This window comes from Aspergillus wentii (genome assembly GCF_001890725.1).
Source record: "Aspergillus wentii DTO 134E9 unplaced genomic scaffold ASPWEscaffold_9, whole genome shotgun sequence".
Classification (NCBI taxonomy): Eukaryota; Fungi; Ascomycota; class Eurotiomycetes; order Eurotiales; family Aspergillaceae; genus Aspergillus; species Aspergillus wentii.
Window position 1 is genome coordinate 1,675,906 of NW_024467840.1, and position 16,138 is coordinate 1,692,043.

The 16,138-nt window shown below is 48.7% G+C and overlaps 5 protein-coding genes across 5 annotated transcripts; 3 read left to right on the top strand and 2 right to left on the bottom strand.

The window, feature by feature from the left end:
* Positions 1–179: 179 nt before the first annotated feature.
* On the top strand, positions 180–1,237 carry ASPWEDRAFT_725897 (uncharacterized protein). The gene is made up of 2 exons (XM_040839254.1): positions 180–472; positions 522–1,237. The coding sequence occupies exon 2, from the start codon at positions 546–548 to the stop codon at positions 927–929; it is 384 nt and encodes a 127-aa protein (XP_040684385.1). The 5' UTR covers positions 180–472; positions 522–545; the 3' UTR covers positions 930–1,237.
* Positions 1,238–1,367: 130 nt separating this feature from the next.
* Positions 1,368–2,305, top strand: ASPWEDRAFT_32866 (uncharacterized protein; the record flags this gene model as incomplete). The annotated part of the gene is made up of 3 exons (XM_040833719.1): positions 1,368–1,401; positions 1,622–1,924; positions 2,172–2,305. The coding sequence occupies 3 exons, from the start codon at positions 1,368–1,370 to the stop codon at positions 2,303–2,305; spliced, it is 471 nt and encodes a 156-aa protein (XP_040684386.1).
* A 268-nt stretch (positions 2,306–2,573) lies between these two features.
* On the bottom strand, positions 2,574–3,559 carry ASPWEDRAFT_120695 (SDR family oxidoreductase; the record flags this gene model as incomplete). The annotated part of the gene is made up of 3 exons (XM_040829008.1): positions 2,574–2,796; positions 2,848–3,452; positions 3,518–3,559. 3 exons carry the CDS (start codon positions 3,557–3,559, stop codon positions 2,574–2,576), a joined length of 870 nt encoding a protein of 289 aa, XP_040684387.1.
* Positions 3,560–4,038: 479 nt separating this feature from the next.
* On the bottom strand, positions 4,039–6,793 carry ASPWEDRAFT_46362 (putative mitochondrial respiratory complex I chaperone (Cia84)). The gene is made up of 2 exons (XM_040836745.1): positions 4,372–6,793; positions 4,039–4,321 (listed from the first exon to the last, which is right to left on the bottom strand). The coding sequence occupies exons 1-2, from the start codon at positions 6,585–6,587 to the stop codon at positions 4,153–4,155; spliced, it is 2,385 nt and encodes a 794-aa protein (XP_040684388.1). The 5' UTR covers positions 6,588–6,793; the 3' UTR covers positions 4,039–4,152.
* A 658-nt stretch (positions 6,794–7,451) lies between these two features.
* On the top strand, positions 7,452–15,889 carry ASPWEDRAFT_55234 (uncharacterized protein; the record flags this gene model as incomplete). Its single annotated transcript, XM_040838180.1, has 10 exons — positions 7,452–7,454; positions 8,345–10,051; positions 10,597–11,940; positions 12,020–12,398; positions 12,459–13,502; positions 13,561–13,722; positions 14,320–14,568; positions 14,696–14,970; positions 15,031–15,139; positions 15,228–15,889. 10 exons carry the CDS (start codon positions 7,452–7,454, stop codon positions 15,887–15,889), a joined length of 5,934 nt encoding a protein of 1,977 aa, XP_040684389.1.
* Positions 15,890–16,138: the final 249 nt, after the last annotated feature.

Genomic DNA, 16,138 nt, shown 5'->3' on the forward strand with positions numbered 1-16,138 from the left:
GAGGACGCAGGGATACGATAATAATTATGAATGCGTGTTGCATGGATAAAAGTTACGAGTACTGATAATGCATTGTTATTCCATAGATAGTATAGTGTTTGAATAACTATCTGGTTGATTACTATTACTGGCTTATCCCTCTTGCCCGGGCAAGGGTGTATCAAACATGAGGCTATTCAGAGTCTGTGTTCCACCGACATTAACTAACACACGCTCACCATACAATATAATCCTACACTAATTAATCGGCCCAATCCTGAGGATCGCGAATAAATATAGCTGCGCCCAAGGCTACACTGTCCACGTGGGAGCTCACGGGGCGTACAAGGCTGTGTTTTGATGCTGAGCCCCAACGATGCAACTGGGGATATCAGTTTGTTTCTCAACGCAACGGTTCTCCCACCATGCAACTCTCGATTCCATCTCTATCTATCCGTCTATCTATTGCACCGGATGATCTTACATATCAACTGTAAGTACACCATAGATCTCCTATCAACCCCTATCTAACAAATCCATAGACCACAAAGTATAACGCATAAAAAATGCCCGAAACCCCCAACATGACTGCTCCCAAACCAACAACAACGACGAGAACAGCACCTCCACCGTTAAACCCCTACCTCAACGCCTCTCGTTTCGAAGTACCCCAAGAGCCACCTCCATCCTATCATCCCACCAAGCCCCCTCCCTACACAGCATCGTCATACCGATCACCGCCTCGCCTAGGCCGAGACCGGCAACGACAACGAGAGCAAGAGAGGGAGCGAGGGCGTGAAATCCACAGATCGAATATGGTTAGGGACGTAGAGATGCAGAGACAGGATAAGAAACGAAGGGAGACGAATCGTGGGGTTCGGGTGGTCATTGCGATTATTGCCGGTGCGATTGCTGGGACGATTATTGGGGTTGTGGCTCGGTATTATTAGCGCCTGGTTCGATATCGTGATGTGATTGTTATTTATGGGTTGGAATTGATGGAGATGGGTGGGTTTGGGTCACTTTGGATGTTATACGGAGTACATACCTTGGTTTTGGAGTTCGGAGTTGATCAAGCATGATGTCAATGCCATGTCTGCATGTATATAATAACTGATGAGCTTTATTCTGCTTTGTTTAATCTATTGCAGTCTGTGTACGGAGTATACTCTGTGAGATTTATCTGGATGATCGGTGATACTTCATTTCTGGCTTCGATTTGATCTACCACATGGGATGAAGATTGATCATAAATGGTTAATCATGGCTATATTTCATAAGTTGATTGAGAGAACCGAAATTCAGAATGAAGAATTCGGAAAACAAAAGTTTTTATTATGATTGATCCATCTCTATCTTGTCGTAACTCTGTAAAATAGCATATCGAAATGGCATCTCAGGTCGCGATTATTACCGGCGGAGGTAAGTCGTCTAATAACCACCGTCATGATCGACTTCAATTGACCGCAAGCTCGCAATAGCAAGTAGAATAGGATTCACCGTTGCTCAAGGTCTCTCTCGTCGCGGCAACTGGAGTATTCACCTGGTCGATATCAATGCAGAGGCCTAACCGCCATCCAGCAGCTCCATCCCCATGCCACCTTCCACCAAGCTGATGTAACCAGCTACAACGACCTCGCAGACACCTTCCGCAGCGTCTTCACCTCCAACGGCAGGCTTGATTCTGTATTTGCCAATGCCGGCGTAATTGAACGGACTAACTTCTTTGCTGCGTCCGAGTCGGACGAACCGCCGCCGAAACCGGATCTGCGCGTTCTTGATATTGACTTGAAGAGTGTCGTACTGACTAGCTACCTGGCTCAGCATTATTTCCGTCGATCTCCTGGACATGGGAAGGGGGCTATCTTGGTCATCACAGCTAGCTGTGGGGGAGGGGGAGGGGTTTATCCCTCTTGGTCGGTGCCGTTGTATTCGGCTGCTAAACGTGAGTGTATCTGAGCCTTGTGCACATTCTGGATTTCTATGTTAAAGTAAATGTGCAATGGAAGATGGAGTCGTAGGTTTCATGCGATCTATTGTTCCCAACTTCGCCCTGGATGGCATCCGCGTCAACGCCATCTGCCCCAGTGCCGTACAAACAAACTTCCTCGACGAGGCTGCATGAACCGCTTTCCCGTCTCATCTGTTCATCTCACTCGATACCATCTGTCGGGCTATTTTGATGTTGGTAGATAGACGACAAGATCATGATCAGAAAGACGGGGATAGCGACTTTCTAGTCGATGCCATGGGTGTCAGTGTTCCCAGCGAAAAGGCATATGGGCATGCGGTGGAGATCTCAGGGACGAGCTTTTATTTTCGCTAGCAGATTGAATTTTGCGATGAGGGAATGCGTGAGGTGATGGGGGGCGACGTCTGTTGAGAATGAAATGGGCAAGGTGTTGTCGGGTTGACTGTGGTATGTGGTTGTTAGATTCATTAAAGATCAAAGTAGTGTATAATTCATAAATAAATAGTTGACTTTATTCTTCGTACTTCACATGGTTTTTGGAATGTCCTTCTGATATTGTCAGTCAACCGATAGACAACCTACTGTGAACAACATACCTTATTTGATATATAAGACGAATATATCATTGAATTGCCCCCTCCAACCCGGAGTCCTCCCCATGTATCATGCGAAACAATGGCTCCCACACCGTCACAGCCCGCTGCGTGATCCGTCCATTGCCCTTCTCTGGTAAGTGATAGTAGATGTGTTTGTCGGCCGAACACTCCATCATCTCTCCTGCCATACCCGTCGTGTCCTCGAGGAACACCTGATATGCGTCCAGAACTGTCTGCATGGGCGTGATGCTGTTCCTGTTTAGCGTGTTTTTATACAAGGAGCAGTAGTCATCCACCTACCATTCAGGGGTCACAGCGGCAATCATCTCCGGTGGCACAATTGGCGTGGATATTATCCCCGGCAGAACGCCGTTGATCAGGATATTATCCTTTTGCTTCAGCAACGGCGCAACCCCGCGGATGAATTGAATCACAGCTGCTTTGGCACCGCAATATTCTGGATACGATCGATGCGGAAAGATGCCTCCGATACTCCCTGTCACGATAATCCGCCCCCCTGACTGAGGCCGATTGTGTCTCATAAAGTGTGTCGCTAGCTGCACACCATAAATCACCCCCTTATAGTCTATATCCGTACACGACAAGTCCGGTTCGGGTGGGATGTCGTCTATCCCCCTCTCGTCTTTCCGGTCGTACACGTATATCGAAGACTGATCCACAATCCCGGCGTTGGCGCACAGTGTGTCAATTCGACCCCAGAGTTGATATACTGCATGGAACATGTCCGCTTGACTCTGGTACTGCGAGACATCTGCCTGGAAGAATCGTGCATTCTCCCCGAGACTGTTCACCAGGGCCTCACCGGGTTCCTTGCGTCGTCCTACACAGGCTACCTTCCATCCGCAGGCGTAGAGATGTTTGGCGATATCAATCCCGATGCCAGACTATACATACTTGTCAGTCAGTGGTTGTCATATGGAAGTGAGCGATGGTGGGTTGTAGAACTAACAGTAGCTCCGGTGAGAATAGCAACTCGACTTTCGCCCCCCATTGGAACGTCGTTAGTCTCGAATTCTTTGACTTCACAGTTGAGCGTAGAAGAGATGGAGCAAGTCAATTGAAAGTGGCATGGCTATTCGAATAATTCTTATAATCATTACTAATGCCACTGGACAGGGATAGTTTCACCAAGAGCCGGCCGTTTTGTGTCAACTGTCAAGCGCCAGTCGGATCCACTGCCTACGAGGTCGACTCGAGACTGTCCGGTCCTAGGTAGTCGGTAATTTAGTCGAAGGTTTCAAATCCCCTGCTGCATGTGCCGTGTTTTCATGAGGGGCTGTTTGGTTCGCACAGACTGCAGGAAAATAATGGAGCATGCTGATTGCAAGAAGGTCGTAACTAATTATGCAGCCTGTTTTGGTGTGGAGGAGTCTCTCTGATGATCAGTTCTTTAGCACGAGAAATCTATCTTGGCAGTTGGACAACTGATGCATGTTATAAACTACAGTCATTAACTGATTTAAACGGTTTCTAATTCTGGTTGAATACATATGTAGATTTAAGTTGGATTGGTATATAGACAAATAGACGACATCATCACATACAATACAATATATACAATCGTTTAGATAGTCAATAATCGTCCTATACAAAAACTTCATTGACGATGCCATTGAACTTCTGCCCTTCCTCATGTTCCGACCGCTCCAATTCCTCCAGCTGTGTCCACTGTTCGGCGTACTTGACTTTGGCCCATTTCTCGACTTCATCCTTCCAGTACTGATAGGGGATTGTGTTGTAAAACAGACCGATTCTGAGATATCCGTTAGCGTATCCCTAAAAGACGGATGGCATATTACTTACGTATTGCGTGTCGGTGTGTAGCCAGTTTCAGCCTGCATGTTGTCGATAGCCTCCGCGGCCATGTTAAATTCGCACTGCGCGGCTAATGCTTCCACGTACGACATGTACAGCCGACGGTCAACATCAATCTCGAGGATCTTGACCTTTTTCATCATTTTCATCGCTTCCTGAGCACCGTTGTGATGCTTCTCGCAGACCTTAAAGAATATCGCAATGGTCTTGTGCGAGGGCCCTTCCTCCGTTTGGAGAATGTCGCGGAATACCTCCATGCTCATCTCCGCCATCTCGCAAGCCGCGTAGGCCAACATCAACCCATTCAGGACCCGAGTGTTGAGGTTGACTTCGGCATCCAACTTGAGCATGTTGTGAATAAGCTCAAGGTTCTTGGCATCACCGGTACGAGAGATTCCTTGGAAGCATCTGGCGTAAGTGTCTGGTTTCGGTCGTTGCTGGAAATCTTCTGCTTGGCGCATATGTCCAAAAACCAGACAGGCCAGATCATTCTTTCCCCGGTCGAAAAAGGAGTTCATTATGTCAGTTCGCATGCTCACACCTGTCTCCGGAAACGCAATTCGCAAAAGACCATATACCTCCCAAACATCCGTGTCTGTCTGGTTGGGGTCTAGGATAAATCCAGTAAGGGCATCCCGAATTTTGGTCCTTTCCTCCGTGTCGTACGAGCCTAGGCGTGGGCGCAGTAGTTCTGAAACAGCTTCCCAGTCGTGGCGGTAGAGGAGCATATGCGTCAAGGCGGCAATTGTACTTGCTTCCAAGCGCACGTTGCTTTCAAAAAATGGATCAAGGAGTAATGAGACCTGATCGAACAGCGCATCATCCTGCTTTGACATGCAAAGCATCGCAACTAGCTGATTCATCAACGGAATATTATCAGTTGCCATTAAATCGAGTTCAGGCAAGCCCTGCAAGAATTCCAGCGTTCCATCAACGTCACCAGCCTGAACAAGACTTCCCAGTTGCAATATAAGCGTCTGGTTATTTGCCTCCAGTCCCCATTGGGGAACTAATGCAGAGAACTCAGCGGCGAGACGAGGATCCTTGATAGAATTGGCAAACCCAATGAGGTCATTCACGCACGAAATGGTAAGCGGCGATTCGGTCGTTCGATTCTCTGCCATCCATGATTTGACTTTCTCTGAAATCCCAGTTGCATCTTTGCCATTTGCTGCTTCCCAGAGCAGGATGATATTCATGATATCCGGACTGGGATGCTGAGAAAGGGATTCGACAATTGGTTTTACCCAGGAGAGTTCAGATTTGAAAATTGCATATCGTGCCACCGCCATCTTTGCCGCAAGAGAAGGTTCTTGGCTGTCCGAAATTGGAAACTCATAAATTGTTTTAGCTGCATCAAGGAGATCATGGTCAATAAGCATTATAGTCAGTTCTTCATGAGACCTGCAGTCGAACTTTCTGCCGTGTTTTTCTAAATCTTCCGTAACACGCTTGAGTTGACGCTTATCTCCATTCATAGCGAATCCTTTCATGACTGCGAGGAATGGAGAAGGCTTTGTCTTGCGCAGTCTGCTCCAAAACTTATGGACAATGTGCCGCGCTTCCTCAGGGTTGCCGTTCAGTGCTTGAAGGTTGATATAAGAAATGATTGCGGGTCTGCTGATAGTATTGGTGCCAAATCCATGATCCGCACGGAGTTCTAGGAAAGCGAAACGGGCGATCTTGAGGATTGCATCGCGCGACTCCGGTAAACATGTTGCCTCTGACAGAACGAATAGGACATTTTCGAGATTTTCGGTGGAATAGACTGCCTGCCATTCTTCGGGTTCCAACTCGTCCTGCTGAGCCTTCAAGTGCTTCCACGTCAGAATCAGCATGCGGGCCTGGAAACCCGTAATGAAACCCGGAGCTTCTGCTCGTGCCACAAAGAACTCCCGAAATGCCCTCGCCAGAACATCGTTTGGAGGCCCTCTATTCTTATGCGCCATTGCTTTCATGAGATCCCTCATCGGCTTTAAGCCTGTCTCTGAGGGCAAAGTCGAAGATTTCTCACCGGACGGTTGCGAGACATTAAACGCGAAGAAACCACGTCGCTGGACATGCTGGGAATTCGATACGCCTAGTATTCGGGCTCGATGCGCCGGAGCAGTAGTATGTAGTAGCCTGTTGTGACATCTCGACGAGTGTAGCGGCTCATTGTTCAGAATGGCCCAGAAGACCCTTCTGGTGAGGTGGGACTGCATGTTGGTTAGATGAAGGTAGGTAGTTGTTGACGGGCTTTCGAAGTGAGTGATCCAAGACAAAGACGAAGTCCCGACTCAAGAAATGGTAATTAGAGCTAGAACCAAGCTTCTATCATGATTGTGCATCAATTGAATTGGAATTGTTGGGGAAATTTGATACCGTCGTCGTTCAAGGAGCACTTGGAAGAAGAGCAGAGCTGCTATCGGAGGCGGAAGACAATTTCCTTGGCGCGTCGAGAAGAAATCCGATGCGGTCCACTCCTTCTGGCCTCCGAACAACCAGCTCGTGGAATTACTCCTCGCCCTCGACACACTTCCAATTAATTCACCTGGGAGAGTGACGGCATCATGGCTCTGAATATATTTTCCTCGTCGCCTTTGCGAACCTTTGGGTCCAATCTTGGATCTCTGTCGACTTGTCGATGGAACTCGACGGCCGCAACGAATGCTTTTGCTTTCCAGCGTGCTGCCAATAACAACAACAGCAACCAGAGTACGTGCCTTTAGCAATTCGAAATGAACCATGGAGATGTATACGGATAATAGGGAATAAAAAAAAGGGGGGGGAGTACATTGAACTGCTGCTAATTGATATGGAATAGACCCCAGAGTGTTCCACCGTCGTCGACTACCTAACCGCCAAAGATTCCTCGAGGACCAAAAAGCCCAGGGAGAGAGTAGAGTACTCGAAAGATTCCAGACTCGCGAATGGAGGGCTGGTGACATTTACGCTCCCCATGACCTCAGCCCGGCAGAGATGAAGAAATGGAGGAAGCGCCAAAGCCCGCCTACCGATGCTTTTGATGCTTTGAACATGAATCCATTGGACCTGTACAAGGTGATATTTTCCCAGAAAAAGGAGCAATGGTATCCTTTTCATCCAAGAGTCGGAAGTAAATTGGCTGACTCGGAGCTTAATTTCCACGACAGAACTTCTCGATCATGTCCGAATACATGACTCTCATGGGCCGTATCAAACACAGAAACCAAACCGGTCTACGACCAGTCAACCAGCGCAAAATTGCAAAGGCCATCCGGAGAGCCATTGGTCTTGGTCTCATGCCCAGTGTTCACAGACATCCGGAGATTTTGGCTGCAGAGGCAAAGGCTAAAATGGATGGAGGTAGTGCCTTCTAAAGCAAATGCACACGTTGCATGTTAAATGCAGGATTTGGGGATCATTGCTACTGTACTATACTACTACTGTCATCCATATTATTTCATGCTGTTGATATGTTGGGCGTGTCTACGCTCTATGCCCCTGTAGATTATTATATTATTTCTGCATCCATATGTATCTTCCCTGGGATTATCAGAGAGTCCACAGAACATCCTGGATAAAACAACTTTAGTAACATGAAATGGCTTGTCCTGAAACGCAGGACTCCGCCGTGTTTCTTTCCCCACCGATACGTCAGGCCCCAGCACTTAGTACGATAGGATCAACACCACCAGCTTTCCGTCCCCAATCTCCTTTTCCTCATTCTACACCGTTTCTTTATTTTTTATTCTTGGTTACTGCTAGGTACAGTCATGTCAATCACAAATGGTACTTTCATCCTTTGTTTTTCATCGCTTGGGATGCTAACAATCGTTAGAGTCCATCTGGGCAGCCAGCCCCTCCACGACGAGGGGTCAGACCACGCAGCTCTCCTCCGACGCCAAAGGTGAACGTCTTGCTTATGCAGTACGTGCTGGACCCCATCGGAATGATAAATATAAGGGTTGAATTCCCAACTGACACAATCGACTCATAGTCGAACAAATCCATCTTCATCCGTTCCATCGACAACCCCTCTATCGCTAGACAGTACACCGAACACAAAGCCCAAACTACAGTCGCCCGCTTTTCGCCTTCTGGGTTCTATGTCGCAAGTGGTGATTCTGCCGGTCTTGTCAAGGTTTGGGACTGTGTCGGCGAAGGAATTACAAAAGGCGACTACAGCATTGTCAATGGTAGAATCAACGATCTCGCCTGGGACGGTGATTCCCAGCGTATCATCGCTGTGGGTGATGGAAAACAACGATTTGGCCACTGCATCACGTGGGATAGCGGAAATACTGTCGGCGAGATTTATGGACATACTCAGCAGATCAACGCCGTCTCCATTAGACAACAGAGGCCTTTGCGAGCTGCCGCCGCTGGCGACGACAGGAACTTAGTCTTCTACCATGGAGCACCATTCAAATTCAATACTGGAATTCGCGACAAGCACACCAACTATATCTACGGCGTCGGCTTCAGCCCGGACGGCTCTAGCCTGGTCAGTGTGGGTGCAGACAGAAAGATCTGGCTCTACGATGGAAAGACTGGAGAAACCAAGGGCCAAATCGGAGAAGGTGAACACAAGGGTAGCATATTCGGAGTCTCCTGGTCCAAAGATTCTCGAAAGTTTGTGACTGCGAGTGCGGATCGAACCGTCAAGATCTGGGATGTTGAAGCGGGCAAGGTCTCACAGAGCTGGAACATGGGCGAGGAAGGAAGCATGAATGTCAACGACCAGCAGGTTGGCGTGGTCTGGCCCCCAGGCAGGAGCGACGATCTGCTCATTAGTCTGTCCTTGAGTGGCGACCTCAATTACCTGGTTGAAGGAACTCCCAAACCCACACGGGTTATCCAGGGTCACCAGAAGAATATCACTTCCATGAGTCGATTTGGATCTGACGAGAAAGATGAAACTCTGTGGACTGGGAGCTTCGAAGGCAGAGTTTGCGGCTGGGACGTTGCCACCGCAACCGCAGAGACACTGGAAGGGGAATCCCACTCAGGGTACATTGCCGGCCTTGTACCAACTCAGGAGGGGGCTGGTAGAATCTACAGTGTAGGCTGGGATGATACCATTCGCTCTGCTGATATTTCTGCCAAGACGTACACCGGAAGCGCCTCCAAGCTCTCTGGACAGCCCAAGGGAGTTGCGGCTGGCAATTCAACGGTCTTGGTCGGTACATCGGAGAATGTTGAAATCTACACTGATGGAAAGAAGACTGGAGATTTCAAACCAAAGTCCCCGGTCACGACAGTAGCAGCCCACGGGACCATTGCGGCCATCGGAGACGAGGACTCAACCATCCAAATCTGCGAGATTTCCAGCTCTAGTCTGTCTCCCAAGGTTGACATCAAAGCCTCCCAAAACCCATTGTCTGCCATGGCATTCTCTCCTGATGGCTCTCTCCTGGCTGTGGGTGATTCCAGAGGCCGAGTGCTCGTCTTCAAGGCTGCTGACGGCAGTCTGGTCACTGACCGTTGGACGGCCCACACGGCCCGAATCACTTGCATCGACTGGAACAAGGATGGCACCCATGTGGTGAGCGGAGCTTTGGACACCAACATCTTCGTTTGGAGTTTAACCAACCCTGGAGACTGGCTTCAAGTAACTCTTGCCCACAAGGAGGGTGTCAATGGCGTGGCCTGGATTGCTGGAGGGTCTAAGATTGCCTCGGCTGGTGCCGATGCTGCCGTGAAGGTGTGGAAGGTGGAGGGTTTGGAATAGATCATATGAACCGATATGATCGTCTGATCAGAGCATCTCTAGGAGCCGTTTATTTTCAACAGTACTGAGATTGTATATAAGAATCCAATTCTACCCAGTATATTTTACCACGAAGCTATTACTGTAACTAGACAGACCGCAAGAGATCGATCGCATAGGTGCGTCTTCGAATCCCCACCGCAGGCGTGGCAGTAGCGAGCAATGCCAATGCCAAACTCCACACTGATCCGGCAGTGGACCTTGGAGCTCCCCAAACAAAAACAATAGATCATCCGTGAGGTCAGCAGACGTTAAACGACTTTTTTTTGCAGTGGCCTTGATCCACTTACCATGGATTCTTGGAGGATTTCCTAAGAATTTGGGGAAAGGAAGAAGAAAATGAAATGAGAATAATGCCTCTGTCCGAGGACTCGTCCAGCAGTTCCCCTCGCTTTTTGCGCCCAGAGGTAATAATGAAGCTCGTCAGCAACTGCCTACCCCAGAAGCATCATTGCTAACGGTCGGAAAACTCGGTGCAGTTACGGCAGGCGACCTTCGTTCTTCCCAAAACCGGTCAACGTCTGAAAGGCGCCGTGAACCTACGAGCTTCTACTTCCGTCTCACCTTCCAACTCGAACAGCGGCAGTGGTGAAGATGAAGAACGACGGGGGCTTCTTTCGGGACAGGTCCATGCCCGCCATGGAGGTATCGCCTCGAGACTTTGGAGCAAGTTGCTGAGCGTGTGGATCTGGGTACATCAATTCGTCTCCTCGGAGCAAGCAATCGGGATTCTGAAATGCAGTCTTGCGTATTTACTGGGCTCTTTGGCGACATTCATTCCAGCCATTTCGGCACTGCTGGGTGATCAAGATGGCAAGCATGTGGTGGCTACCGTCACAGTATATTTTCATCCAGCAAGGTCAAAGGGAAGCATGTACAAGGCACTGATATGTGCCTTTCTTGCTTTTTTCTACGCCGCTTTCATCTCCCTCACGAGCATGTGTGTCTCAGTGTTCTTCCAAGACACAATGGACATGCTCGCCGTTGGTCACACCGTGGTACTCATTGTGTTTTGCGGTGGTGGTCTGGGGTTTATCGGATGGACGAAGCAAAGACTAGGCGATCCGCTGGTGAACGTGGCTTGCTCTCTGGCTTCGCTGTCGACCATTACAGTCTTGACGAAGGAAGGAGCAGTACAAAGTGGCGCTCTATCACTTTCTAAAATATCCCAGGTTCTGAAGATGGTTATCATGGGTGTTAGCGTGGCCATGGCTGTGTCGTTCCTGATCTTCCCAATATCTGCGCGGAAAAAGCTCCGGTTGAATCTTACGACCGTCACTGAGACACTGGCAATTCAGCTAGCAATAATCACGCAGAGCTTCCTTAATGGGTCAGAGGAGGAGCTCCAAGCAGACGAGTTTGTCGATGCTGCCACGCGCCATAAGAAAGCCTACAGTCAGCTCGACAATCTCGTGAAAGAAGCAAAGCTTGAACACTTCGTGGCTGGCACGGAGAAGGAGTACAGGCTAGAGAAGAGCCTTGTGCGCCTATTGCAAGATATTACTCACAACATGGGAGGTCTACGCAGCGCTGCCTCTCTGCAATTCAATCTGCTTAGGCAAACTAAGCTTCTTGAATCGGATCATGGCCAGGAACCCGGTCTGAATGGGGCCATTTCCGTGCCATCACTAAGTCCAGGTTCTTATTACGAGGACCGCGGCGCCTTTTTAACACCAATTGATGAAAGGCCAGAGGAGGAAGTGTCGGACCCTGGGAGAGATTCTAACTCGAACTCCGCAAGAGGTGTTCAATTGGAGAATGAACACAGCCTTCTTCCCGCTGATATATTTGCGCTGTTCATCAGCCATTTAGGACCTTCTATGGTAAATAGTACCCTTCTAGAACAAGTTGTTTTAATTGAATGCTAATAACCTACAGCGGTCTCTTGCTTTTACGTTGAAGGAGATATTCAAAGAGATACCTTTTGGGCCTGCACCGGACTACAAAGTCTGTATTGACAGTAGATTCCGCATGAGTCTCGATCGTGCACTGGAACTCTATCAAAAGTCGAGAGAAGAAGCACTCACGTCTATCTACCGGCAAAAAGAATTCATAAGTATACAGACTCTCGAGGTAGAAGCTGATCTCGAGGAGGTTTCTGCCAGTTGCGGGCATTTCAGTTTCTCTCTTCTTGAATTTGGTTTCCAGATGAGGCACCTTTTGGCAATTTTGGATGAATTACAACTTGAAGCTGAAGAACGGCCCACCGGCAGATCGTGGGCCTGGCTTAAGTTTTGGCGTCGAACAGATACCAAAACTGACGAGACAACACCGGACACTGGTAGGGAGACTAGATGGTCCTAAATCCTTTGAGAACAGGTTGCTAACTGAGCTCCAGAAGCGTTCGCGGGTTCTGCTCCGCATACATCGAACTCTCAGTCGGAGAATGGGCCACCTTTATCGCCACCTATCTTAGAAACGCCATCTGCAAAACAGAGACTCGGCTATAAGATCTGGAAGTCTCTCGGGTTCTTTCGACGTGATGATACAAAATTTGCTATCAAGGTTGGCACCGGGGCAGCAATATATGCCCTGCCTTCATTCGTTCCGTCGATTAGACCATATTATTCCCATTGGAGAGGGGAATGGGGCTTGCTATCTTACATGTTAGTGTGCTCGATGACCATCGGCGCGTCGAATACTACCGGCTATGCTCGATTTCTTGGCACATGTCTAGGAGCACTCTGTGCAATCCTAGCATGGTATGTGACTTCCGGAAATGTATCTGGACTTGCAGTCGTGGGGCTTTTGATGGCAACCTGGACCTTTTATATAACTATTGTCAAAAGACAAGGGCCGATGGGCCGATTCATTATGCTCACTTACAACCTGTCCGTGCTATACGCCTACTCTCTCTCCCAGAGAGAAGGCCACAACGATGAAGACGAGGGAGGGGCTAATCCCATGATCACTGAGATTGCGCTCCATAGGGTAGTTTCTGTTTTATCGGGGTGCATCTGGGGTATTATTATTACCCGGGTTATATGGCCTATGAGTGCTAGGACGAAGTTGAAGCACAACCTCAGCATGCTTTGGCTTCGCATGAGTCTGATCTGGAAACGCGACCCGTTGACCAAGATACCCAAGACAGGGAGCCCGATTACCTACATGAGCCCAAGAGAAAAGCTGGAAGTTGAACGGTTCTTGTCTCTTCTGGAGTCTCTCAAGGGATCAGCCAGTTCCGAGTTTGAGCTGAAGTGCGCATTCCCTGAAGCTGCATATAGCAATATCCTTCGTCGCACGAGAAGCATGATGGATGCATTCCATGCCATGAATTTAGAACTGATGAAGGACCAGACCACTTCCGAGGGAGAAGTCGCCATTCTCCGATACACTGCCACAGAAATATATCAATTATCTGCCCGCATCAGCCACTTACTGTCTGGTGAGTTTGTGTTACATGTTTTTGCGTTAATTTATGCTGCAAGTGCTGACTGTGACAGTCATGGCTTCGTCCATGAAGCTCGAATACCCCTTGAGCGATGCTCTCCCGAATATTGACCATGCGCGAGATCGACTTCTCGCTCGTATATTCCAATATCGCAAGGCTCGAGATGTGTCTCATCTGTCTACGGATGAAGATTACTCCTTGCTTTACGCCTACAGTAAGTTAGGCCTAATCTATTTATGCTTCTTTCACGGTAGCAACCACTGGCTGACCTTTTACTCTAGCCCTCGTAACCGGACAGCTGTCCACAGAGATTATGGAGATCATGAAGGAAATCAGCTACTTATTTGGCGTGCTTGATGAAGAGGTGGTCGTTCTCTAGTAGTTGGAGAGGGGAAATCAAAGCAAAAAACCACCGTACTGTAGCTGCTGTGATCATCATTAGATTATTATACCATAATTTTGATGACTATTTATCAATCCCTGAGAATCTACATGCACACAGATCCTTTTTCTTGGTAGCACATTGCCTGGTGGCATATTTGATTCACTGCCGACTGCTGTTCGCAGCTGGGCTTCATCGAGTTCTGCTGGATTTGGCGGGGAATCCATCGTCAGTCGACCAACGGGTTCAACCTCCTTCCATCACTTCAACCATCAACACGCCGCCTTTCCATCGCGATTTCATCGGTTTTCTCGTGGTAGGCCTCTTATGCTTGCATCCTTCGCGATCTTGCAGCCGGTCTAGGACTCCTCTGCCCTTCCACTCTCCCTTCATGAAGGCCTAATTATCACCGCCTCCGGCTTCGCGCAGCCCGTCGCGCCTCTGCGAGCCCTCCAACCATGCAGATCGATCCGGCAGCCCTGAGTCGGACAGACTCAACATCTACGGCTGTGGCATCGTCTAAGAATGCGGCACCCAGTGCTCCGACAACTCAGAAATCTACAAAGGCTTTGATATCGGTCCCGCGGCTTGACCTTGAACCCATCTACACGGAACTGAAGGCCGCTATCGGTGACAACTGGGCCGAGTATAAGCAGTCAACGGGCCTTTTCCTATTAGGTATGTGACGTGGCCCAAAATATCCTGCCAGTGCTCGGTTCCATTGTGATTTTCCTTTATTATAATTCTTTTCTTTTCTTTTTTTTTTGAGGGGAGGGAAATGTTAATTCCGAGTTCCTTACCCCAGGACACCTTAACCAAAGCGAATTCTCGTCGCGTGTCGATCATATAATATGCGCCGATTCAAAGACAGAACATCTTCACAACAACTTCGTATGCGCGATAATTGGGAATCTTACAAGAGACCTTCCAGATCATGGAGTCGCAAGTTGGGTATCGGCGAATGACAAACCGTCTGTGGTGTCCAAGCCGGCTTCAGGAGATGCAGCAGAGCAGAGACTAAAGACGGAAATTATGCAGCTACCCCCCAGGGATCGTCGACGAATTAAAGCTATTCAGGAGGTACGAGATACGGGCTGGCAAGACTCTTTTGAATAAGCGGATTGTGCTAACAAAAACCAGCGTGATCCCAGTGAATCAGTCCCCCATGAATTGGAAGAATACCACCTGGCTAAACAGATCAAGCTGCCTAGCCAGGTACCAGCAAGTGCCGGTGGCTTGAATAAGACAAGTAAGACCCCTTTCACTTTTACTATATGATTAGACCCAATGCAGTCTTCGTTGAGGATTGAGAAGGCTAATGTCGCGGTGAACTACAGACTGGGAATTGGAAATTCGAAAACGCTACGCACAGCCCCTAGCCTCGGAGACCGGTGAATTTCCCGACGCCGAATCAATACACTCGCGGATGGTTCCTATATGTTATGAAGAATCAATAGTTAGTGGCGCAGGGCTCCCCTGCGCCGAGTTCATGGCGATTGCGACAGAAACATTTGTGAAGGAAGTACTGTCTGTTGTATTTTCACGAACCAGATCCAATGGCCCGTCTGGCACCATAAACGGTATGATGATGCGGAAATACCGACAGCAACTTGAACAAGAAGAACTGGCCTACACTCGTGGAGAGATTGTCAAAGACAGCGCAACAGGTTTACTCCCAGTGGAAGCCAAGGAGGCAAGCGTCAGAAAGCCCCTTGGGGTTCGAGATCTGAGATTAGCGTTGGAGATTGGCGGTGGGGTGCTCAGTCACATGCCTTTGCTTATAGACCAGATTATGGGCGGCTATATCGAGGACGAACTGGAGAACGAGAAGCAAGACCGGGTCGAAGAGGTGGCAGAAATTGCCAATGATGACCTGGGGCCGGACTACCCCGACGAAATGGATGTGGATGAAGCTGATTCTGATTGGGAAGGAGGTGCAGTGGCAGACCGTGAGCAATTGGGTACTTTGCTTGACGAATGTTTGTCCATGGCTGCATGACCTTTTCCGATTACTTTTGTGTTTCACTCTGCTAGATCTTTTTTTGTTGTCGTTTCTGTTCTGTTCATCCGTGCTACTACTTACTTACTACCTTTCTTGTCGACACAGATTGCGTTGCAATGGACTAAAGTCTGCAACATCCTGGTCTGGCAGGAAGAAAACGGCGTCCTGGGAGTACCAAGTGAAGCTGTCACCGGTGTGACATGATAAATTTGCATTTGGCATGGAGTTCAATGAGATTTTTTCTGC

Bases quoted from the DNA above. Each gene is read 5' to 3' on its own strand.
- ASPWEDRAFT_725897 (XM_040839254.1), top strand. From the start codon at position 546: ATGCCCGAAACCCCCAACATGACTGCTCCCAAACCAACAACAACGACG.
- ASPWEDRAFT_46362 (XM_040836745.1), bottom strand. From the start codon at position 6,587: ATGCAGTCCCACCTCACCAGAAGGGTCTTCTGGGCCATTCTGAACAAT. The intron at 4,322-4,371 runs GTAAGTAATATG...CGGATATCTCAG, and splicing joins TACACACCGACACGCAATAC to AATCGGTCTGTTTTACAACA.